Here is a 25436-nt window from a genome sequence, read left to right as displayed (position 1 = left end):
GAAAGCTCACCAAGAGGGGCACAGCAGGGATTTAGATACCCTTCAGCCCACTGCTTTCAAAAGCTCCTGGGGGATTCGGATAAGGTACTTTATCTCCTGTGATTTATCCAGAATGTACATTTGTTGTTAATCCTGCCCAACACTGATTATTCTCAGGGCTGGAACAGGTAAGACACTGATTGACCTCAGACTCCGAGAGAGTGGACATGGCAATGAGGCTTCAGGGCTACTGCACCCCAGCCGGCCTCAGTATTTGTGCTTTAGGAACCTGGGAGTTCCTAAACTCCCAGGCTTTGATGTGGCAATTCAGCCCCTGAGAGTAGGTGAGCTGGGGAACAATTGCTGGAGAGCAAGAGGAACTTCCCTTGTTCGCTTTGGCCTCTGGGCAGTTGTTTTTCCCACCCATCCTGTTTTTCTTAATTCCTTGCATATGGAATGATATGTCTGCATATGCAGACAGTGCAGAGAAGGATGAACCCCTGGCATGAGTGAAGTGTAGCATCTGTCCATCTGTCCTTCTATTGAGGCCAAGCGGTGACCAGACTTGCCCTATTCTCCTGCATGGATGGCATCAGGGCCAGAGACCAGAACAGGGAGAGCCTGGGAGGTTCACACCCCACTCCTTCAAATCTCCAGTACCCCATTACTAAACAAGAGTAGGGGATGGGGCCTCATAGGCGCAGAGGGAAGGGAACTAGCTTAACTGCACGTGCGGCCCTGTTGCAAACACTAGACTAGGCCTTTTATGCGATGGTGTCATCGGATGTCAAAGAGAAGTTAGTTATGATTATTATCTGCATTTTACAGAAGAGGAAAACAAGGTTGAGAGAGGCTGATGACCCTTGCCCAAGTTACCCAGATGGTAAGTGGCAGAGCTGGGGTTTGAGATTCAAACCAGGCCTGTGTGACTTCCTGGCTGCCTACCAAGAGCAGGAATTTCTTTAACATCTAGAAGGGCAAGAGGGTGAGAGGGGGGACAAGAGGTGGAGGGGCAGCAAATGGGTCTTACCTGAGACTTGAGCATCACCAGACCCTGCAAAGCCCAGGTTAAGTGGATACCACCTGGCTTCTGTTCTGAGAACTGAACGTCCTGTGGCTGCTTCACCAGAGTCGTCCTGGTCCCACTCCAGGGTACTGGGAGTGGGTGAAGCCTCCATAGAGTGGAGTCTTTCCTTCCAGCAGTGTCCTTCCCCGCCGTTCTGGCTCTGGGCTTTGTAGTGGTGGTGTCATGCATAGCGTGCTTTCATCCTCCTTGGGTCTTGAGTTTACTTCCTTCACCTCTCTCGTCATCGTTTCCAAAGTTGTACCCCGTGGACGGTGAACCCCGCCAGCATTTCTGGACGTTCTGGCGGTTCTGGGTCATTTGGGAACCTCCGGGCGTGTTAAGGGGGACTGCCGGCGCCACCAAGGTCTGGGCATCTTTGGGGCCCTTCGCCAAGACCCTTCCCTCGCGCTCCCGGCGCTCCCGGCGCTCCCGGCTACGCGCCGCAGCGCCCCCTCAGCCGCCAGGGGCCGCCGGGAAGCGGGGCTCCTCGAGCGCGGGGCGGGGCAAGGGGCGGGGCGCGGCGGTACCTGGGCAGCCGGGGAGCCGGGGGTGGGCTCTTCTGGGACAGCCGACGGCCCCCCCAGATTCGCACCGCCAGCCGCCGGGGAGCTCGGGGCTCCAGGCGTAGAGGCTGCGCTGTCACATGGGCGGCGGCGACGGGGCCGCATTTAAGCGGCCGGGGGACGGCGCCCGCCTCCAGCGCGTCCTCGGGCTCGGCTCCCGCCGGGCGCCCCGCTCTCTGCCCGCCGGGGGCCCAGCGCCGCGCCGCACCGCTCCGCCCCCGCCGGGCCATGCGAGCGCGGGCCCCGCCGCGATGAGCTCGCACATCGCTAAAAGCGAGTCCAAGACGTCGCTGCTGAAGGCGGCGGCGGCGAGCGGGGGCAGCCGGGCTCCCCGCCACGGCCCTGCCCGGGAGCCAGTGCTGTCCAGCCGCCGGCTGCCCGGCCCCTGCCCGGGCACGCCGCCGCCGTCCGGGGACCCCAGTTCGCGGAGGCCCCTGTGCCGGCCGGCGCCGCGAGAGGAGGGCGCGCGGGGGAGCCGGCGCGGGCTCCCCCAGGCGCACTGCAGGCCCCGGGAGGCGCCGCCGGCCGCGGCGTCCCGACCTTCGCCGCCGTCGCCGCTGCCGCCGGCCCGCGGGCGGGATGGGGAGGAACGGGGGCTGTCCCCGGCGCTCGGCCTCCGGGGCTCTCTACGAGCCCCGGGTCGCGGGGACTCCGCTCCAGCCGCCGCGTCCGAGGCAGACCCGTTCCTCCACCAGCTGCGCCCCATGCTCAGCTCCGCCTTCGGCCAGGTAAGGGCCGCGCCTCCCGCCTGCTCCCTGGAGAGACGCTCGGGACCCTGCCGCGGCTGCGCGCCCACAGCCCTCCTCCCGCTGCCCGCGGGTCCCCGGGTCACGCTCCTCTGGTCCTCCCGCCGCCCGGCGCCCTAGCCCGCGCGCCTCCTCCCCCGTGCCTGATTCAGCACCCTGTGCGCTGTCCACGCTCCGGGCGTCTTCAGGGCGAGGCCCCACCGCCTAGCCTCCCTCCACTTGCCAGAATGAGCCAGTCCTGGACGGGAGCGACCTCCACAAACCGCCTGGAAATTTGCAGGGGTCAAGGAGGGGTGCTCCGAGCAGGTGGCGCCAAACCCACTCCTCCGGCCTCTGGCCAAGACGGCCAATGAGCGACCCAAGAGAGCAATGGGCATGGAGTCTGGGGATCAAGAGTGGGGACCTCGGGGTACACAGCTTTGCTTGGGGATGAGGGACCCTAGCCATTGCCTGTGGTGGCCCCAAAGACCTGGGAAAAGTTAGGAGAGCTAAAAATATGAGAAAAGAGAAGTGTCTGAGTAGGCATGGAGGGATGTGCAGAGCTATGGCTCAAACTGGAACTTCGGGGGTATTTTAAGGAGGTTGTCATCTAGGGATGAGATTAAGACAGTAGTGGGCAGTTGTCGAGTTGTGGGACATGGAATAACACCCAGAGACCCCTAGTCTGAGTTAGTGTGTATTCTAGGGTCAGAAAGGTCACTAAGGGGTCATGAGTGGCTCGTTTTGTTTATTTTCTCTCAAGAACCCCAAGCAGCTGGGCATCTGCCCTTTAAAAATGGCCCCGTGGTCATAATCCAGGTCTACAGTTAGGGGCTGTGCTGCTGGGGAGAGAGGCTCAGCAGAAAGGAACCTGTGAACTCCTGAGCAAAGCCAGGATTTCCTCTAGTTCTGAGTCCATAATTAAGTCAAACTCGTTGGCACAGCATGGACACAGTTCTGCGGCAGCCGAGGAGGGGTGTAACACAGGTCTGATCAGAGTGTTTGCGTGGTGTGTGGGCGAAGGTGGGGCTTGTGCGTTTCTGTGCTAGGATGTAGCGTAAAGAAGCCGTTTCAAGCTCCTGGCTTGCCATGCTGGATCAGAACTCCAAGGAGGCCGTGCGTGTTTTGCTTCAGATCTGCACATTCCTTTTCAAAATACTACTCTGCAGTGGCTGATGCCGGTGGAGGTCTGACATGAAGGCAGCTGCACGTAGACTCGGGTTGCACGGGGCTGCTGTGGTGGCGTGATAGGGCAGCAGTGTGGCTTTGTTCCTGCCAGGAGCCCTCGTTAGCCAAGTTATCTGGAAACGGTTCTCCAGAGTAGAGATTTGAATGCAGAGCTGTGAAAGTTAGTGCAGTGATGTGTTGAAGAGTTGACTGCGGTGGCTTCTGTATTAGTGAGGGGGTGTCAGGTGTTAGGGCAGGAGTGGTCTGGATTGCAAAAGGGATACTGTGTCGTTGAATTGGTGACAACTTTTCATCCATTTATCAAATGTATTTTGATCGCCTACTTTGCCCAGGCATTTGCTGGGCACTATGGAGATGAAAGTGGACAGGATAGCCGGGGTTCTGGCTATTTTGGAGCTTACAATCTAGCAGTTTGGAAGGGTAGGTCATTGGCCCAGGATCACACACTTTCTGGTTATTTAGTTTGCCGGTGATCTGACTTTGTTTCTGGAAAAAGGGCCCTTTCTTTCCAGTCTTGCCGAAGTTGCCTGCCTGGGCCCTTTGTGAGCTCAGAGCATTTCAGCTCATGTGCTTGTCTTCCTTCTTCTACTTTCTCAGTCATAAAATGAAGGCTGTTCTCCAGCCCCATGTTCTGAAATGTCACCAGGGTCACCTGAGTCAGGAAGAACTGGAAGGTCCCATCAAATATTTACTACCTCCCTCTGGAAGCTCTTGCCCCTGGAGCTTCAGGCTTTCTCTTTAAAGCTGGGCACATCCCGTCTGGCCTTCTTGCTGATGGCTCTAAGGCATCTGCTCCAGCAACAGCAACAGCAACAGCAACAGCAACAAAACCCGGCCTGGGACTTTGTGTCAGAGTCTCCAGTCTCCTGCAGGAATTAGGCTTTCCCTCCCTTCTCTTTGCATTGAGATTTCTGTCCTTAGAGACAGGGTCAGGACAAAGAGAAGGGAAATGAGGTTCTGAATATAGAAACTTTCAGATAGGATCTGCTTTGGGCAAAATATAGCCCTGGGGAAGTATATTTTTCATGTCTCCCAAGTTCCTTTTTTTTTTTTTTTTTTTTTTTTTTAACCTTCAGTGAATCGTTTGACCTCAGTAAGCCTATGCTTCTTCATCTGCAAAATAGGGATAATCATAGTATCTCAATGGGTTTTCGGGGGAAATTAAAGGGGTTATGGAGATATGCACAGAGCTTGGCCCAGAGCAAGGGTCTATGGATGTTAGTTATTATTATTGTTGTTTTTGTTGATTAACTACCAAGGACTGTGTCAGAACTTCCTTCCATTTGTAATATAGTCAGGGAGGGCCAGGGGCCAAAGTGACACTGAAGGTACCAAGGTGGACTCCTTCATTAGGGGTAACAGGAATTAGGGTTCTTCCAGTGACCTCACAGAGCATCCTTACTGCCTGCAGGGAGACGGTGTGGTTTTGAGGCTAAGGCATGGGACGGTGGCTTAGGAGACAGAGCTGCAGGTTCCAGTCCCAGCAATATTACTTCCTATTGCTGTGACCTTGGGCCTGTTATTTTCTCTCTCTGGTCTGAGTTTCTTCGTCCAGAAATAAGATTGACAAAAAACTACCTTGCAGAGCTCTTATGAGGGTTATACAAAATTAAGGATGTCAAATGGGCTGGCTCAGAGTGAGTGCTGGAAAAGGGCACAGGCTTCATTAATACTATTATTAATAGAGTAATTGTCAGAACGAGGGCCTGCGTCAGGTAGTTTGAAAGCTGTCTCTGAGCCAAGTGAGGAAGGCCACTAAAAGAAGGAGCTGAGGGACTTCCCTGGTGGCGCAGTGGTTAAGAATCCACCTGCCAATGCAGGGGACACGGGTTCGAGCCCTGGTCCAGGAAGATCCCACATGCCGCGGAGCAACTAAGCCCGTGCGCCACAACTACTGAGCCCGCATGCCACAACTACTGAAGCCCGCGTGCCTAGAGCCCGTGCTCCGCAACAAAGAGAGGCCACCGCAATGAGAAGCCTGCGCACCGCAACGAAGAGTAGCCCCCGCTCGCTGCAACTAGGGAAAGCCCGCGCGCAGCAATGAAGACCCAATGCAGCCAAAATAAATAAATTAAATAAATTAAAAAAAAAAAAGGAGCTGAATGACAAAGGACCTCCTCTAGTACCCTCTTTGTGGCCAGCTAAGGACAAGCCACCCAGCTGCCTAGAGAGAAGATGTGGTATCAGAAATTAACTCAGAATAGGCATGACTTGGGGGCAACTCTTGGCACTGGGTCTTGGAAAACTATTTTAAGAATAGTCTTTCTGTTCCTTACCCTAAGTTTGGGAAGAAGCACCTCTTGTAGACAAGGCAAAGAGGAAAAAAACCCATAGCTCCATCCCATCCTTCCCCTTTCTTTCACTATAGAGACATCTCTTCTGATTTGAGTAGGCTAGCCCAATTCCCAAACTGCTTTGTACGTAAGAGGATCAAGGTATTTAATGCGTGAATGAATGAATCTCCAGCCTCTGGACTTCAGTTTCTTGGTTCCTATAGCTTAGATGAGGGAGAGGAATCATACAGTTCGGATCCTAATGGATTCAAGTGCACTAGGCCTGTGTGCCTAGAATGATGGCTTGTGTATATTACTTACTCCTGCCCAGCCAAGTCACTCCCTACTGCTCTCTGAGAGGGCTGGGAGTCCCTGTGGCCTTTCTCTGGGTCCTGGGGAAGGGGAAGAGAAGGTCAGTTTGTGGTTGAGATCAATCATAGATGATAGGAATCACTTGGTGTCAGTTCGTAGGTTTTGCAGAAGCAACATTGGCACTTTCAACCTCTGTCTAGAGCCCAGTAAACAACGGACAAAGTATCTTCTCATTATCTTATCTTCATAACAACCTGTGAAACTTAGCATTATCTTGCCCCATTTTAGAGATGAGGAAACAGGCTCAAGAAAGGGGAAGTGGCTTGTCCAAGGGTCACAGTGTAAGTAAATGGCAGGACTGTGATGTGGTGGGTCTGTCTCCAAACAACCTGCCAGTGCCACACCATGCTGGCCGGTGGAAAGTCACAGAAGCGTGTTTCCTATTTGTCAGAAGCATCCACAAAGCACTTCTCAGGTTACGACCCAGCTTTCCCCAAGTGTCTTAACACTGGGCTGCCATCCAAGTTCAAATGCTGGTGCTAGGACTGATCAGGGCCCAAAGCCAGCCTCCCTCCTAATCAGGAATAATCAGCAATGGGTTTATCCTTCTCATCTCTCTGATCCTATTATTCCATTCCAGAACTTTAAGTGTGGCTTCTGGAGGCCCAGGGGCTGCTGCCACAGTGCATAGGGATGGGGAGGCGGGGCCATGGGATGTGCTTTACTCCTTAGGGAAGCCCCCACCATTCAGCCCTCTGTGAAATTTTCTGCCAAAGGTCAAGCCATCTGCCTCCTCAAGATCAGTAGTTACTCCCGTCACACAGAACCACCACACACCCCATCTGTTCAACCTAAAATAGATTAAGCAAGCTCTGGGTTGGAATCCCGAATCCCTGGCTGCCCTTAAGCCTCAAGCTGGTGTCAGCACCCTCTTCGCTAAAGAAGGATGGGATTTCTTCCAAGTGCATGGACTTTTCCACAAGGGCCTGGTTTTGCTGTCTCCTTGTCTCCTTGTCTCTAAGGACAGAGGCATATCCCAAGGTCGACAAATGGGTGCTGTGCTCTGGACTGGCCTGCGGGGGGCAGGAGTCACCAGGTCTGAGCCTGTGGGTGCCCTGCTGAATGAATGGAGGCCCTGCTGGGCCCTTGAGGACTAACGTCGCCACCGGGCAGGGGAAGGGGCACCTTCTGTGTGCCTGGAACTGTGCCAAGCCCTTTGCCTGTATTATCTCATTAACTCCTCACAAGAGTCCTATGAAGGAAGGATTATTAGAGTATCCACTTTATAAATACAGAAACTGAGGCTCAGAAAGATTAAGAAGTCCTCAAGGTCACATGGTTGGTAGGCAGGTCGGCAAGATTTGAACGCAGGTCTGTCTGACTCTGTATGCTGAGCTCTTTACCTCTAGATCAGTGGTTCTCAACACTGGCTGCAGGTTAGGATCACCTGGAGTATTAAACAACAGCAGCGTCCGGGGCTCACCTACACCTACTCCATCAGCATCTCTGGGGACGGTCCCTAGTGATTCTAGTCTGCAGCCAGCATTCAGACCCCCTGCTTCACACTGTGCTGCCTTTTCATGTATCCACCCATTTAGTTCATACGAATTGGCTTTGTACCTGGAGCCTAACTCATCTCCCCTCTGGGGTCCGCGGTGAGACCTAGCTTTTCAAAAGAGTCTGCAGATGGTCAGTGTTCTACATTTTGTCTACAAGTCTTTCCTGCTCCCTCCACACTAAGTCAGACCCCTGTCTCACATTCTCAGAGTGTTTGTGTTTCTCCTTCAGAGCATTTACCTGAACTGAGATTAAGTATGTTGATAGCCCTTTAATATCTCCTGCCCGCCTGCCAGAATGTGAGCTCCCTGAAAGCAGGGACCGTGTGTATCTTGTTCCCACAACTTTCGCAGAGCCGAGCACATGGGACAAAGGATACTTCCTTCTTCCGTTTTAATAATTCCTTATCCAGTGCCTGTCCTGTGCCACGCGCTTTCCCCACACGCACCTTATCACCAGGCGAGGGAACTGAGGGCCGCCATGTGAGCGCTCAGGAGCCGCGGAGCCAGGACTCAACCCCAGACCTCCAGATCCTTCGCATCCATCTGAGTCCGTTTCTCTTCCCACGACCCTGCCTTCACGCTCTGTTTCCGAGGACCAGGTCTTTGAAGAAGGCATTTTTGTTGGCTCTTCCCATACCAGCTCCCCGGCAGCACCTTCACCCCCTTTCCTGCCCTTTAAGTGTAGCAGCGCCGCCCCAGCCCCACCCAGGCTCCTCCTTCTGTCCTCAGGGGGTGCTCACCAGGCTGCTGAGCGACGCCCCCGATTAAACCGTTCCCTCGTCGGCAGCAGCACGGTCCTCACAAGCTATCCAGGGACCTCCCTCCCCAGCTCCCTGGGAGCTGGCCTGTGGCACCTTCTGGGCCGCGTCCCCACCCGTCTTCCCCTAACGGGAGCTCTGACCAGCCACCCAAAACTGGACAAAAACTCCTGCGAGAGGAGCCTCTCTGGACCGGAACTCTTTCAGCCGTGCGTGTAAAGGGTTTTGCCTCAGGGCCTGGGAAGAGCGCGGCTTCCCAGCCTATCTCTGGTGCCCCCTGCTGGGAAAAGCCGGGTGCAGGGAAGCGGGGACGCTTCCTCTCCTGGGTCATCTGGCTGGGGCTGTAGGTCACAGAGGTGACATCTGAGGCTTGAGATGAATTCACATCAAAGCTGGAAGCTGGAGGGACGAGGACGTGCCAGTTACCTAAAAAGTTTCATTCATGGGACCTTCAAGACCGCTTTGCAAAGGGCGGCCTCTCTGCACCCCCAAGGAAACCGGTGAAAGATCCTCTATGGGGATCAGGCAGAGGATTAGGAGGTCTGTCGCCCTCGCTCGCTCACGCCCGCCCGCCGTGCCAGCACTGCCTCCATCAGGGCCGGCTCTTGATTTCCCTTGGGTCGGAGAGACCACGCACAGTGAAGGGAGAGGAAGGAGCTGCGTCGGCTCAGCTGTGCTTCCAGCCCTGGAGCCTCAGCCCATTTCCGTGAGGAGGCAAGTGTGAAAAACGGAGCGTGATGGAGAGTCGTCACAAGATCTCCCAGGGCCTCACTGGAGCTGCCTGCTCTCAATCCAGCTGCGATGGCCGGGGGCGATTAAGATGCGTGTTTGTCCCTGAGCCCGCGTGTGTGTGTGTGTGTGTGTGTGTGTGTGTGTGTGTGTGAATGCACACATAAGGTTGGAAGCTGGGAGGCACCCCGGCTTTGGGGGCCCAAACTAGCCTGCTTCCCCTTCTGGGTCTGCTGGCCTAATTCCCAGCTGCAGCTGCCATTCTGGGCTCCCCTCCCCGAGGCAATCTCCCTGCAGATTTGACAGCAGGAGAGGAGGGGCCGAGGGAAGGGGAATGGACCGGGGAGAGGACTCAGCTGTAATCTGATGTAGATGATCCGGCAGCCTTCTCCAGCTCGGCTGCCCTTTGCCATCAGCTCTCCGGGCGATTTCCTCTATGCCTGCACTCTCCCCTCCTGCCTTCATCTCCTTAAGAAAGTGTCCAGAAAGTTAAACCCACACACATGAACACACACACAATCTACCAAAAAAAAAAAAAAAAAAAAAATCTGGGAGCAGGAGCAGGCAGACAAGTGAGAGAGCACGCGCGCAAGAGAGAGGACTCAGATCGGTCTTGGAGGAAGAACGGCGCAGGCAGAGGGAGGCTAGGGTTGGTGGGGACCCAGGCTAAGGTCTCTTAGCCCCCAGGAGCCTCCTTCATGGACCCGGGGATCCTGAGAGGGGCTGCCTCAGCTTAGGATGGGCAACTGTGTCAAGTCTCCCCTGAGAAATCTCTCAAGGAAGGTATGTTTCTGGAGTTCCTAAGACCTGGGGCGGGGGATTGGGGCATCTTGCCCTCTGCCCCAGAAGTTGGGAGCAGAGAGGGTGGGCATCTGAAGCTTGCTACCCTTCCCCTGGGTTCTGTCTAGAGCTGCTTCCCTGTTTCTACCTCCAGATTCCCTCCTATCACAGATTTCTATGTCCCAGGCTCTGAGCTGAAGTTGGGACTTAAAGCTGCATGGGGCGCTGTGTTTGGGAATTTGTGCAAGATTTAGGAAAGAAACCACGTAGCTCCATGAAAAGCGTGGATCTTTAGGATGTGAGTGGACAGACCCCCTTGGAGCCAACAGGATCAGAAGAGGGTTGAGCTGGGCTTTGACCCTGCTGCTGCTGGTTCCTTCCCGGCAGTAGGATGGGGGCTCATTCATCTCCTTTGTGGGTCTCTGAGCCTCTCTGGTGGTCTCTAAGCCTTCAGAGTTGTGGATTTTGAAGTAGATCGCCTTGCTCCTGAGAGGAACCAAGCCAGGTGTCCCCTTTTACCCTTGATAATTCTTGAGTCAGGTCAGAGACTCACAGCTAGGACCAGACTGGTTTGAGGCCCCAGGGTTGTTTCCATTGAGAAATAGAGTGTACAGCAAAGGCGTCTGTAAGTTGCTTACTGTAGTGGATGTATTGCTTATACACCACGATAGTATCTTTTTGCAAGAATCCTTTTTGGAAAGCAAATAATCACCTCCAAGTCATCTTTCCTGCAAACCTGGGCTTACATCTGTAGGGTCTTGCTTTAAGTGGGCTCTGCCTGTATTTCTAGCCCTCTGTAGTCAGGCCATAGAAGAAACTCATAGATATTACTTAAAGGAAGAAGTAATGTGAGGGATGCTTTCCTCCAAATTATTTTATTTACCAGACGAGGAACTTGATTGCCATTCAGGTTAAGTAACTTACCCAAGGTCTCAGGTTAGCTAATGGCTCCTCTACCCCCAACCCCATCCTACCTCCTCTGTTAGTTTGACAGCCTCTCAATTTAGGACATTTCAGGCTTTTCTGCTCATCATCTTCCTCATTTAGCTAAGCTGCTCACATCAAATTCTTTTTAATCTTCACTGTTCCTTGGATCCTTCTGAGGGTTGACTGTTTCTTCTGTGCACACACCCCCCAATCATCTGTCATCTTAAAGGAGAGTCTTTTGCATCAGAGGTGGCCTCCACACTGTTGCAGAAAAGCAGAAACGGATCTGAATTAGTTTAGAGGACCACAGGGCGAAGGCCCTTTCCCTGGGTTCTGTCCAGAGTTTAAAGAGGTGAACTCAAGAACAAGTATTGTCCTTCTGTCCTACCCAACCCATCTTCCCTTATACAGCAGAGTACTTAAGAGTCAGACTTCTCGGGTCTCCTCTTTCTAGCCATGTGACCTTGGATAAGTTACTTGACCCCTCTGGGTTGCAGTTCCTTTGTCCATCACGTGGAAATACTAACATCTACCTCCAAAGGTGATTTTGGAGGCTAAAGAAAGAGCTGGGAACGCTGCCTGGAATATAGTACTCAGTAAATGTTAGCTAGTGTTATTAGCATCATAATCATAATTTTTCCACTCTGGGTTTTCTGAGAAGGGGGATGGAAGTAAAAAGGGAAATAGGAGAGGTTTTGAGTCCATGGAGTAGGGCAAAAGATCATAAAACGTATTGCATTCAATTTCATGGTTTTTTTTGTAATAGTAATCATTGCTTCTTCCTGAGTATCTGAAAGAGCTCCAACACCTGTTATCTCATTTGCTCTTTTCCACCAAGTAGTTCTCTTGGCTATTTTCTAAAGAAAGGAGCTGGACTCAGAGATAAGAGCATTCCTAAGATCCCACAGCCAACCAGAAGCAGAGCTGAGATGTAAACCCTGGTCTGTGTAAATCCAGAGCTGGTATTTTTTTTTTTTTTTTTTTGAATTTTATTTATTTTTTTATACAGCAGGTTCTTATTAGTTATCTATTTTATACATATTAGTGTATATATGTCAATCCCAATCTGGTATTTTGTTTTTATTTTTGCCTCTGTGAGAGGCTGCCTCTCTCTTTTTCCTGCTGTCAGAGATGTTATTCATAGATTCGCGAACCTGACCTTACAGGTCATCTTAGTCCAAATTCCCACTCACTGGGCAATGCTCTCGCCCACCTCACCAAGTGCTTCCTCACTCAACTTCTTGAATACCTTCAGTGAGAGGGAGCACGCGCTTGGCGAGCTTGTGCTGTTAGAGAGCTGTTAGGTCATGAGTGGTGCCAGCCCCTCCTGTTGCCCTGCCACACTCAGGAGACGTCCCCTCGGTGCCAGGAAACATTGTCAGCCTGTGGGCCGCTGCCCACTTGGCTTCCTAAGTAGTAGCTGGGAATTGGTAATGGAAAGAGGAGGCCTCCTCCAGGCTCTGAGCAGGGCAGGACTGGGCTGTCAGGTACCATCACTGGCCAGGGAAGAACAGAAGCGCCCTGGGGCAACTTGGTGCCAGGCAGGGTTAAGATCAAGAGATGCAGTGGAAATTTCCCAGCCATCACTGGTTCCTCCCTCGTGGGAGCAAATGTTTCTCTGTCCTTCTCACTTCTTTCCTGATTGGCAAATATTCTCCCACTTCTTCTGCAGCCGGAAGTAAATGCCTTCTGGCATCCAGCATCTCTTAAGTTGCATCATCGTCATCACTGTCATCATCGTTGTCATCATCATTGTCATCACCATGGCAACGCCACATAGTCAGCTCTTACGATGCTCTAGGCACCGTGCAATAGCCCATTTACCTCTCACAGAATCCTGTGAGTTGCCCTGATCATACCCATTGGACAGAGAAGGAAACCAGAGCCCAGAGAGGTCAAGTGACCTGCCGAAGGTCACAAAGCAAGCAAGCGGCGAGCCAGAATTTGTCCCCAAGACTGTTTGAGTCCAAAGCCAGTTATATTTAAGCTCCTCTCGGAATTCTGTGCTGCCTGCTGCCTCCTTCTGGGTGTGTTCATCCAAGCCAAGTGAGTGAGAATCAACCAGAAACGAAAAGGCTGATTCTCTACAAACATCTCCTGAGATTGTTTCCTGGGGTTAAGCCATGGTCGACTCCTGGGCTCCCTCTGTCAGGAAGGTCTCTCTGGTCCTGCCCCGGCTCTAGCCAGGTCCCCGAAGCCTATGTGAGTGTGGCCGAGGCGCTGAACCTCTCCTGGTCATCAAACCAGAATGGACCCTGGTCATGTCTGACACCCCTCAAGTTCTAAGATTACCTAGGGTGACCCTTTTTTGCACTCACTGGACTCAGGCCTTGGACTGAGGTCCTGCACCTCGGGTCTGAGTTGCTGCTTTCCCTTTGAGGAGCCAGAATATTGCTCCTTCGTCTCTAGGCCTGGAAGAGGCTTAGGAAGTTGGAAGAGAGTCTAGACTATAGCTCCACAGTGTGGGGCTCCGGGGAGGAGGAGCTCGAGGACAGGGTGAGATGGGAGAGTTTGCTCTGCTTGTCCGCCTGGGAGGACAGGCTACCTGTTAGGTCGTGGGATCTTCTCCTGGGCGTGCCCTTCCTTGAGCTGGAGGAAACTGTCAGAAAGCGGGTGCAGCAGGATGGACGGGCAGGGCGTGCAGCTCTGGGGTTCTTGGACAAAGACAGCCCTCTAAGTTTCCACCACTCTCTCTTTCCTTGGAAGGTTTGGCTCCAAATCCCCACGCTGGGGGGAGGCATCAAGCTCAGGGCCAAAGGCAGACTGCCCTGACCTGGATTCTGGGGGGGAGGCTGGGGTGGAAGAGAATATTGTGTCTGGATGCCGCTGTTGCCCTAAGGGGACGGTCTGTGGGCAGTGTTGACTTTTTATAGCTGCATGGGAAACATCAGGGAAGAGGGTGGGCTGGCCGTGACCTGGCAGCACAGCTATATTCGGCCAGCAGAGAGGGCCTCTGCCTCAGTCTCTAGAGGTCCTGCAGGCTGGGCTGGGCAGGGAGCCAGTGAAGGCGGGAGGGACGAGGAGAATTGCTGGTGGTAGAGAGCGTCTAGTCTCGAGGCCACACACTAGGTGGAATCTGACCCACAGACGTGCTTTGTTTAGCCCACCTGGTGCTTTAAATCAGAAGATCTGGCAACACCGGGCTGGAGTTACGTAATGCTGTCCCTTCAAAGGGGACACACAGCATCCGTTTTGCCCCAGGCCCCGCCTCTCACACCTGCCTGCTTCATTTCTGTTCACTGTGGCCCCTGTGTCTGCAACCTCCGGTCTCGCAGACCAGCTGAGCCTGCTCTTTGTGTCACCAGTTCTGATGGTCCTCACTGCCTTCCAGTGGGTTCCCGTGGGGGTAGGGTCAGAGGTCAGTCGGGGAGCTTAGCCCCGGGAATTGCGCTGGGACGTTGGGAGCGTCTTGGGAAAGGACATTATTCCCTGAATGAACAGAAGCCTCCCTCTGCCTGCTTCTCTCTCTGAGCTTCTGCATGCACACGAGTGTGTGTGGTTCTGTGTACGTGTGTGTGTGTGTGTGTGTGTGTGTGTGTGTGTGCACATGGGCCACACAGAGGGTATCAGACCCAGCTCTCCCTGGAGCATCCGTTTTGGCCAAGGATCGGGGACTCCACCTGTTGGACCAGTTTGATGCCTGCCCCAGAGCATCCTGAGGGCTCTCTGCACCCTGCTGTTTGCCTCGCAAGGTCTGCTCTTGAGAAGGGCCCCTTCTAGGACCAGGAGCCAGGCTGGGGCCAGGAGGACCCAGCTGGGCAAGGAGGTGATGCCCTGCCTCTCTTTTGTATTTGCTTGGTGCTGGCTGAAGATGCGCCAGGAGGAGACCAGCTACACGGTGGTGCAGACGAGTGAGGAGGGGCTGGCGGCCAGCGGCGAGCTCCCCGGACCGCTCCTGATGCTGGCCCAGAACTGCGCCGTCATGCACAACCTGCTGGGGCCGGCCTGCATTTTCCTGCGTAAGGGCTTCGCGGAGAACAGGCAGCCTGTACGTAAGTTGGCCCCGGTGGAGCCGCGCTCGACTTGGCTTCACAGGGCGTGAGGAAGGAGGTGCTGGGAAGAAGAGAGGGCTCTGTACTCAGCAGTGCGCGTCCCCCAACGGATACACCTCAAACCCGCAACTTGTGAATCTGACCCCCAAAGTTTCCCATTGATGGCTGCAAAGCCCTAGTGAGTCCACATCCACCAGCAAGAAATAATAGCAGCTAATATTGCTTGGGTGTTTTTATTTGGATTTTTTTTTTTGCGCACTTACTATGTGCCAGGCACTGTGCTAAGTGCGTTGGCTCATCACCTCCCTTAAGCCTCAGAGCAACTCCAAGAGGTAGGTACCATTATCCTCCCCATTTTACGGATGAGGAAACTGAGTTGGAGAGGTAACATGCTCAAGGTAACAGCTGGTGGGTGATAGAGGTGGGATTCAGATTCAGGGATATTGGCTCAAAGACCTCCTGTGCTCTGAACAACAGTACTGAATACGCGGCACCATCCAGTAGAACTTTCTGTGGAAACACTGTCCAATCTGTGCTGCCCTCCCTCTACAGTAGCCACTAGCCACATGTGGCCACCGAGCCCTTGAAATGTGGCTAGTGCAACTGAGGAAGTGAATTATTAATTTTCTTTGATTCCAATTCCAATTTAAATAGTCACATGTGGCCACTGCTTTGGACAGCCTCCCATGGGTATCTGAACAGTCACAGAGAGGAGGGTATTAATAGTGATGTTACATGTTCAAACATCAGTAGGTTTAAATGCCACCTGTTAAACACTTTGCACATCTTGCCTCACAGATGCTCACAAAGGCCATGTAAGGTGAGTACTGGTATTAACTCATTTTACAGATGAGGAGACTGTGGCGCACACAGTTGAAGGGACCTGCCCAAGGTCCTACATCTAGGAAGCAGCAGATCTGGGCTTTGCCCTTGAGTCCATCTGACTCTAGAGGCCAAGCTCGTCCCTCGACTGCTTAAGTTGAGGAGTGAGGGGTGTGGTGGGCTCCATTCCCACCTGACCCCCCAAATCGGTGCTCATCGTTTCTCTGCCCCATCGGTGGGAATCCCCAGCTCTACTACACATCCTCCCGCCGCTCTGCCCTGGGGAGTGTATGATTCAGGGACCAGCCAGCAGGACTCAGTTGGACCAGCTCCGGCCACGGGCACACTGCCAAGGGGTACCCAGCTTTTTTGCTCCCCGACTCTGGGTTTATAAGAAGTATGGTGGGGGCTGCAGAGCTGGGTCCTGGAGATGTGAGAGGCTACTTGAGGCCTGCAGGGTGGGAAAGGTTGTGTCACTTGTCCCAGCGAGCATACTCTGCACGTGTGAGTGCACGCATATAGTCGCTGACACTTTCACTTATTGGGGGTACCGGGCATTGTAAAAGACATTCTTTTTGGTCACCCAAGATCCCAGTCTGACTAGGAGCAGCTAGTGGGTGATAGAGGTAGGATTAGGTAGGTGTTAGAGGGAGTGACAACCCCTCCCTGTGCACAGTGACAGGTTTTTTAAGTGGAAGTCCTTACAGTCATTTCACAGAAACAGACACCGTCAGGTGAATCCTACCTTCAGCTAGAAATGCCGCTAGCAGGACCTGGTAGCCTGCAGCCTACTTGTTCCAGGCGCACGTACACTCTCAGCACTGTCCTGCCACGTACGGCCACTTCTGAGAGCCGGGTCCTTCCTGCGCAGCTGTTGGTCCCACAAAATGTTGCTCAGCAGCCCCTTTCTAGAAGATTCTCAGATTTTCCAGCACTGGGGTCCCTTGCCCTGGGGCCAGTTTGGAGCAGGTGGGCAGCGGCCTCTCACCCGCCCTGGCCCTGTTGGCTAGAACAGCCTGTGTGCACAGCTGAGATGCCTCACGCTCGCTGTGGCACGCTCGCTGTGGCACGCTCGCTGTGGCACACCTGTGTGTTTGTGATCGTGATCGGTGTACCCACACTTGGTGTGCACTTCCTCAGGGCAGACACACCCTGCCCCATGTTCTCCCTGCCCAAAGGCAGAGAGCTGTGACATATGGAGAGGATGAGCCCCGTGGACCAGTTTTGGAGCCTGCTAAGCATGTCCATCTGGGCACCGCATCTATTTCATGCCAGTCTGTCTCCCTCCTGGGCAGGCCTGGGGCGACTGGCACCTCACCAGCCGGAGCCTGCCCCCTGCTTCCTCTGGGCCTGCTCTTTGGAGACTTCTCTGCCATCCGTTCAGATGCCTCGCCCCAGGGCTTCCTTGACTCCCCAAGGAGACCTGGGCACTGTTTGAGGCTGCAGACGTGTGCTTTGGACCCTGGCAGCCGCCAGAGGCACTGGCAGCCCCCAGGGTCCTATGCTGTGTCCTGTGACAGGGCGAGGTATAGGATGGGGGTCCAACTGGAGAAGGTGGGGCGGTGCCCAGGAAGCAGGGCACGCCCTCATCCTGCCTCCACTCCCTCGGCTCTTCCTCCTCCTCCTGTTCCTCCCTCTTGGGTGCCTGTCTGGGCCCCCACTTCCCCCCCCAGCCCTTCACTTCTCCCATTGCTTTGCAGGCCTCTTCTCCCTTGCTCTTCCTGGTTTCTTTGGGTAGAGCCCTCTTCCTTCTGTTGTGACCTCCCGCTAACCCTGTTTTATTTACAGGTTTTGGCCTCCAGACCAGCTCTGTTCGCTGACACATTCTTGTGTCTGGAATAAGGGGCTGGGGGCCCAGAGGTTCTGTACCCAGGCTGGAGAGGGCTCCTAGTTCCCTGGGCATCTCCCATGTCTGTGGGACGGGTGGGGCTGCATCCTTTCCCCTCCAGGACATGGTCCAGGCACGCCTCCACTGCTGCCCCATCATCTCCCGCCCAGTGCCTGCTGCCACTGGGACGGCCCTCAGCTGGGCATTGTATGACTTCTGGGCCCCTTGCAGCTGCTAATAGGACATGTTCTTTTGTTTCAGGACAGATCACTGCGGCCAGAGGAGATTGAAGGTAAGAACTGGCCCCTTAGGGGAGAGGGTCGCTCAGCCATCCAGAAGGATGAGGAGAGGGAGGTGGGTGGGAAGAGAGGCAGAGATATCTAGGCCTCCTGCAAACGGGGCCTGGTGCAGAGCCGGGCATCCTCTGTGGAGCCAGGCGTTGGAGGAATGCAAGAGTCAGCAGGCCCTCGGGCTGCCTCTGCCCCAGAGACTCTACCCTCCCCCCCTTCCTTCTCTTCCCCAGAGCTCCGGGAGGCCTTCAGAGAGTTTGACAAAGACAAGGACGGCTACATCAACTGCCGGGACCTGGGCAACTGCATGCGCACCATGGGCTACATGCCCACCGAGATGGAGCTTATCGAGCTGTCTCAGCAGATCAACATGAACCGTGAGTCCCTCCACCGGGTACCTCCTTTCCTCCCCGGCCTCGCCCTTGCTGTCCTCTGCCTGGGTTCAAGTTCTCGGCCCACCTCTTCCCAGGTCTGTGACCTGGGGCCAACCACTCACTCTCTCTGTGCGTCGATTTCCTCACCTGTAAAATGAGGGGTGGAATAGAGGGAGTAGAGCACAGGAAGTCAATTGGGGGTATGTTTATTTCTTTATTATTTTTTCTTGGTTTATTTATTCATTTATTTTTTATTTTTATTTTTGGTAACAGCTTTATTGAGATATAATTCATAGACCATACAACTGACTCACTTAAAGCATGCACTTCAGTGGCTTCTCGTATATTTAAAGTTGTGCAACCATCACCACAATCAATTTCAGAATATTTTCATGGCCCCCAAAAGAAACCCTGTATCACTTTGCCATTACCCCCAAGTCCCTCCCCAGCCCTAGGCAACCACTAATCTACTTTCTGTCTAAGCAGATTTGCCTATTATGGAAGTTTCTTTTTTATTTTTATTGAAGTATGCTTGATTTACAATATTATATTAGTTTGAGGTGTACAACATAGTGATTCAAAATTTTTATATAGTATACTCTATTTAAAGTTATAATAAAATATTGGCTCTATTCCCTGTGCTGTATACTATATCCTTGTGGCTTATTTATTTTATACATAGTAGTTGACATCTCTTAATCCCCTGCCCCTATCTCACCCCTCCTCCCACTTCCCTCTCCCCACTGGTGACCACTAGTTTGTTTCTGTATCTGTGAGTCTGTTTTTCTTTTTTGGACGTATTTAAAAGAGCCAAATACCTGGCACACAGTAAGAGGTGAACAGAGGATGCCATTATTATGTTTTTCTCTGTCTTCATTTTCATTCTCCCAGGAGCAGACCGGGAGACAGGGGTTTGAGTGCGGTAGTTTACTCCGTAGGGGCAGGACGGCATCGGTAGGGGGTAGCGAGATGAGAGGGCGAAGACAAGGAGCCAAGGCAGGAGGCGCTGGAGCAGCTGCCACTGTGGGTGATGGAGTCTAGTTCTGCCGGGAGCTCGGGAAGCTGGTGTAGCAGGCCCGCCTCGGAGTTGTCCCCGGCCCTTACCTCTCAGGCTGGGTATTTAGCCCCCAAACTCAGTCACTGGCTCAAAGTGCTGTGAGCAGGCCCCGGGGGGCAGGTCCCCTGTATTTCTCCCCACTGAGGGCCGGTTGGAAGGTGAGTTCTATTTGCACAATGAGGGAAAGGCAGGGGCAGGTGGGCCAGGTGCCCACGGCTTCTGCTTCTTTCTCTGCTTTTCTGCATGTGTGTCTCTGTCCCTCCTTCTCTGAAATTCTTTGCCTGTCTCTGTGACCTAATATTTCTTTCTCCCCTCCATATCTACCCCTGTCAACTTCCTGACTTGTTCCTTTAGTCAACCTCCAGCCACTCCCCTGAGCCATTCTGTGACAACCCCCCGTCCATGGTCACCTCTCTGTCCTCATTTGGCCTTTGCTTTTATACCCTGGGCCTGGAGCTGGGCAGGTCAAGGAGGGTTGGCAGTTCCCTCGGTTGCCTAGTTGGAGATGGGCAGTGGTTAAATTTTTATTTTTTAAAATATTTATTTATTTATTTATTTATTGGCCGCACCACGCGGCATGCGGGATCTTAGTTCCCTGACCAGGGATCGAACCCGTGACCCCTGCAGTGGATGTGCAGAGTCTTAACCACTGGACTTCCAGGGAAGTCCCAGATGGGCAGTGGTTAGATGGATGATCCAGCCTGTTCCTCTGTCCCCAGTGGGTGGCCATGTGGATTTTGATGACTTTGTGGAGCTAATGGGACCTAAACTCCTGGCAGAGACAGCAGATATGATTGGAGTAAAGGAACTGCGAGATGCCTTCCGAGAGGTGAGTGATGGGCAGTGGACAGGCAGGGGCGGGGAGCTTGTTAGAATTCCAACCCGGGATGGAAACGTGAGCTCTGGATCCCAGACCAGGGGAAGGAGCTTGGACAGAGAAGGGATCCGGGGAAGGCGAGACAGTGGTGCTGGAGAAGGGGCTCAACCTCGGGATCTGTTTCCAACAGTCTCCATGTTGTAGCTACTCCTCCCTCCTTCCTGCCCTCTCTAGTTTGACACCAATGGTGATGGGGAGATAAGTACCAGTGAGTTACGAGAGGCCATGAGGAAACTCCTGGGTCATCAGGTGGGACACCGAGACATAGAGGAAATTATCCGAGATGTGGACCTCAATGGGGATGGACGAGTGGACTTTGAAGGTAGGTGGAAGTGGTCTTGAGAGTGGAAGAGAAACCAGGGCAGTAGTGGGCATCCATAGAGCCCTCCACGTGTGTATCCATGATGCAATCATCAGTGCACTCCAACTTTCCATCCCCCTACCCTTCCATCCTGCCACCCCTCTAATCTGCCTTCCATCCCTACACCCATCCATCCATCCAATCATCTGTCCATTTTCCATATCTATCTCTCCATCTTTTCATCCATCTATCTCTTTATCTGTCCAGGTGCCTATTTATAAATTGTTTTATAATTGGTGCCCACTCACCCATGTCTAAACAATTATCCATAGAACCATTTATCTATGGCCTTATCTATCCATCCATGCACCTATTCATTCTTCTCTACATTCACCCATGCATTCATCCATGCACCCATCTGCCCATGTACCTCTCTCCATCTATCCATGCATCTCTACCTCTCAACATTCATTCATACATTTGTATATCTCTACTCATCTGCCTATATTTCTACCCATACTTCCACTGATCTGTCCATCAGTCTGTACAGTCATTTTCCCATCTCTATCCATGTACTCATCCATCCATCCATCCCTGTGTCCATCTGCCCCCATCCATCTCTCTCCATCTACCTGTCCACCTACTCCTGCATCCATCCATGTAGGTATTTTCTGAATACCACATTCCTCAACCTGACACTCAGGCCCCCTAAAATCTCTCCACGGCTCACCTCTCTGGCCACAGCTCCTACCATTCCTTCACTCACACTCCACCTTAAAGCCATAGGTGGTCCATGAACCTCCTAAGCTCTCATTTGAATACGTTGTTCTTTTTGTCAGGATGCCTTTTGTCCTATTCTTCGCTGGGCCTAAATTCTATTCATCCTTCAAGACCCAGCAGTGGGGCCACTCCCTCCAACACTGCTTTCCTCATTCCCCAGATTGAACTTCCTCTTTTCTGGGCTTTCACAGCACCTCAGGCTCACCCTCATTCTTCACACTGACCCCTAAATGCTAGTTATATCTCTGCTTGACTCTGAACTTTTGGAGAAGAGGAACCCCACTTTCTTTATCTCTGTCATTCCCACAGAACTCAGTACCGGACACATAATGAATGCTCAGTAAAAGTGTTTTTAAAATAACCAATAATAATCATAATAGTGATCATCTATAACTGTACACTTATTGTATACCAGTCACTGTACTAAGTAGCTTTACACATATTATCTCATTTAATTTTCATGATGACTCTAGGGACTGCACATTATTACCTCATGTTATAGATGAGGAAACTGAGGCTCAGAGAAGTAATATAACTTGCTAACTGGTAAGAGGCAGAGCTGGGTCATAAACTCAGGCCTGGAATCTCAACCACTACATACATTACACTGTACATGACACCGTCCGAGGCACCGTGGGATACAGAAAAAAACCCAAACAAACAGCAAACCATTGATTCTGCACTCCAGGAACGTGCATTCTGAGCAGAAAGGCAAGATAAACATGAGCAAGACTGTGAATATGTCCAGAACACAAAGGCTGGGAGGCCTTTTCTGGGGAGTAGCTGGTCTTCAAGGTCAAAGAGAGTGTGGCAATGGAGAGAAGGCTTTGCTACCATGAGAGCTGAACACTTCAGGTCACCCCATGTCCAGGTAGTGACTCCCACAGATGCCAGCTCTTCCCTGAAAGCGCAGCATCCCCCATTCATTCTACCAGCATGTGTTGTACACCTAGTGTGTGCTGAGACCTGATCCCTGCCTTGAGAAGCCCAAGACCAGCAAGGAAAGCCGAAGCCAGCAGTATAGCCCATGCTGTTTGAGGGAAGTACAGCAGGCTGTGGAGCACAATGGGGGCACCTTTGCCAAGCTGGGAGGGGGGATTAGGGAAGACTTCCTGGAGGAGGCTATAAGTAAGTAGAGCCCTAAGAGATGAGTAGGAGCCAGCAGGTGAAAAAGAAGGAAGAGATATTTACCCAAAGGAATTGAAAACTTATATCTACACAAAAAACTGCAAACCGATTTGTTGTTTATAGTAGCTTTACTCATAATTGCCAAAACTTGGAAGCAACCAAGACGTCCTTCAGTAGGTGAATGGATAAATTAACTATGGTATATCCAGACAATGGAATATTGTTCAGCATTAAAAAGAAATGAGCTATCAAGTGATGAAAAGACATGGAAGAACCTTAAATGCATAGTAAGTGAAAGCAGCCAGTCTGAAAAGGCTATATACTTTGTGATTCCAACGATATGACATTCTGGAAAAGACAAAACTGTGGAGACGGTGAAAAGATCAGTGGTTGCCAGGGGTTGTGAGGAGAGGGAGGGATGAAGACGGGGAACACAGAGAATTTTTAGGGCAATAAAACTATTCTGTATGATAGTACAATAGGGATACATGTCATTATACATTTGTCCAAACCCACAGAATGTCCAATACCAAGGATGAATCCTAATGTAACCGTGGACTTGGGGTGATAATGACGTGTCAGCGTAGCTTTATTGACTGTAACCAACGTCCTCCTCTGCTGGAGGATGTTGACGATGGAGGAGACCGTGCATGTGTATGGCAGGCAGGGAGCGTATGGGAAATCTGTACTTTCTGCTCAGTTTTGCTGTGAACCTAAAACTGGTCTAAAAAATGAAGTCTAGTTAAAAGAGAAGGGAGCAGGGATAGGCTGCAGGAAAGCTGAGAGGTGAGCGGGAGGGGCGAGTGTTTGTTGCCCCTGAGGCGCTGACAGGGAGCTCTGTGGAGTCAGAGCTTAGTGGTTGGAGGTGAGTGGTGACAGGTGAGGCTGGAGATGTCAGCTAGGGCCGGAACAGGGAGGCCCTGGGGTCGTGTCAGCATCCAGCACGTTAGCCAGTGGGGACCATGAGAGGTTTGAGAGGGGTCAGATATGCAGATAGAAAGCTCCTGCTAGCTGCTGTGTAGAAGGTGGATTGGAAGATGCTCGATGGGGGAAATTCTCTGGCCGTCCAGTGGTTAGGATTCCGCGCTCCCACTGCAGGGGGCGCGGTTGGATCCCTGGTGGGGGAACTAAGATCCCGCATGCCGTGTGGCGCGGGCAAAAAAAAAAAAGAAGATGCTGGGTGGACGTTGGGGACCAGCATCGGTCAGGGGCCGTGGCAATAGACACGGGGCCGCCGATCCGAGGGAGGTTTGGAGGCAGCGTCCTGGGCCCTGACTGCTGCTTTCTCCGCACCCCCTCCTGTGCACCCCACCGCAGAGTTTGTCCGAATGATGTCCCGCTGAGGCCGCCAGGGCCCCTCCAGGACTGCCAAGCTCCACGGGCGGGGAGAAGAGGAGCCGGAGCTCGCCTCATCCCGCCGCCGCCGCCGCCGCCCAGAGCCCGGGACGTACTGGCGGATGGGGCCTGCCTGCACCCCGGGGAGGTGCCCACCCCGGACCCCCGCCCCTCCGCACTGTGAAAGACTTACAACTCCTGCAACTGGAAAGGGGGCGCCCGCCGACCAGGAGGCCACCGCGCCAGGCCGGCGGAAGTCAGGCCGGGCGCCGAGTGCCATAGACCCAGCCGCTGCTGGCTGGGGGCGCCCCACACAGCATGTCTGCCCCCCGGGGCAGAGCCTCTCGCCGCCCTCCTTAGCTCTGTGCCCGTCCCCCCCTCGCCTCAGCCCTGTTATCTCAGAACCAATAAAAATATTTCCAAGAGAAAGGCAGCCGTTGGGCGGGGGTGGGGGGTGGGGGTCTTTGCTTCTCCAGCCTGGTTGGATGACACACGCGTTTCCTGAGTACCAGCTGCGCGCCCAGAACTGGGTGAACCTCCCTGCACTCGACTTGTACTGAGTTCCCATTAGGCACCCAGCCTCTTCCACCTTTAACTGAAAGGGAGACTGGGGCATATAGTGATGTAGCTGGATTTGCCGCTACTCCAAACAAAGTCAAGTTCTGTAAGGAAAGGAGACTGGATATTGGTTGGGTAAGCATCTAGCAGGGTCTGCCTCATTTCCTGCCTCCCTGGAGCTTTCACGCTGGTCGAGATAATCACATCCATATGTGATTGCAAATTGTGATCCTGCTTTTAAGGAAAAATGCAGGGACCTTTGGTGGGGTAGGATAAGGAGGCCTGGACTACTCTCTGGGGAGATCAGGAGAGGCTTTCCTGAGGAAGTGATAACAAGGTTTTTGCCCTGGAGGAAATCCCAGTGCGTGTGAGGACACGAATGTATTAGAATGGAATCAGCTGCCAGCCTCTCTGCTGAGTGAAAAGCAGGATGGTATAATAGTTAGGTGCTGGATTCACTTGCTGTGTGACTTTGGGCCAGTCACGTCTCCTCTCTGAACCTCAGTTTCCTCATGTGCAATAAGGGGATAATAAAGGATAATAAAGTCCACAGTAAATGATCTCAGGGTATTGCATTGCCCACCTCCAGGGGCTGTGAAATTGTGCAAAGTGGCATTATTAAACAGGATCCATTGTAATCATTGTAATTAATTTCTATAAGCCAAGGGCTGAAGGAATCCAAAGGAGAAGTTTGTGGGTAGAAGTCGCCCAGAATCTTTGACAGGCTTGCGGCATAATCGGACAGGTGTGTGGGATGGACCCATGTTCTCCAAGCCAGTGGTTCTCAAACTTGAGTATTTTCATCAGAATCGCTTGGAGGGTTTGTTAGCCCCGCCCCCAGATCTGGGCCCCACCCAGTGATTCAGATTCAGTGAATTTGCATCTCTAACAAGTTCCAGGGCATGCTTGATGCTGTCAGGACCTCAATTTGGATAACACTGCTGTAAATCCCAGACACGAGGGAGGCAGGTGTGCTGTGGGCTAAAGGCTGGAAGCAGAAGGTAGGTGGAGGATTCGTGCTCTCGGATCTGGCAGGGAAGGACTGTGGGCCCCGCCCCCCGCCAGAGGCCTGGGTAATCCTCGTGTCCCCGAGGCCAGGGTGGCTGGGAGCTCCAAATTCGCTTGAATAATCCAATTCTGAGACTAAGCCCTTGGCTCTGTGCCCCAGTAGGCAGGCCTGCAGCCCTGCCTGCTCCTGTACCTAGCTCTGCCCAAAGACCCCCAGAGCTACACTG

At 52.9% G+C, this 25436-nt stretch overlaps 1 protein-coding gene across 3 annotated transcripts in view; it reads left to right on the top strand.

Annotated features, from left to right (window-relative positions):
- The window catches only part of CABP1 (calcium binding protein 1), a 55896-nt gene extending 31824 nt beyond the window's left edge, over window positions 1-24072 (top strand). Inside the window, exons 1-7 of one of the 3 annotated variants that reach the window (XM_082417550.1) lie at window positions 1609-2336; window positions 14671-14847; window positions 17763-17793; window positions 18025-18168; window positions 19942-20051; window positions 20274-20421; window positions 23626-24072. In XM_082417550.1, coding sequence (XP_082273676.1) covers window positions 1689-2336; window positions 14671-14847; window positions 17763-17793; window positions 18025-18168; window positions 19942-20051; window positions 20274-20421; window positions 23626-23651 — 1284 coding nt within the window. In that variant the 5' untranslated portion in view covers window positions 1609-1688 and the 3' untranslated portion in view covers window positions 23652-24072. Of the gene's footprint in view, window positions 1-1608; window positions 2337-14670; window positions 14848-17762; window positions 17794-18024; window positions 18169-19941; window positions 20052-20273; window positions 20422-23625 lie in introns of those variants that run through there. The other 2 variants (XM_082417552.1, XM_082417551.1) reach the window with 2 other exon arrangements.
- The last annotated feature ends 1364 nt before the right edge of the window (window positions 24073-25436 follow it).

The sequence above is a fragment of the Balaenoptera physalus genome (assembly GCF_965194825.1).
Source record: "Balaenoptera physalus genome assembly, chromosome: 12".
Taxonomy (NCBI): Eukaryota; Metazoa; Chordata; class Mammalia; order Artiodactyla; family Balaenopteridae; genus Balaenoptera; species Balaenoptera physalus.
The sequence above is the reverse complement of the archived record's forward strand: the minus strand, read 5'-3'. Positions and strand labels throughout refer to the sequence as shown.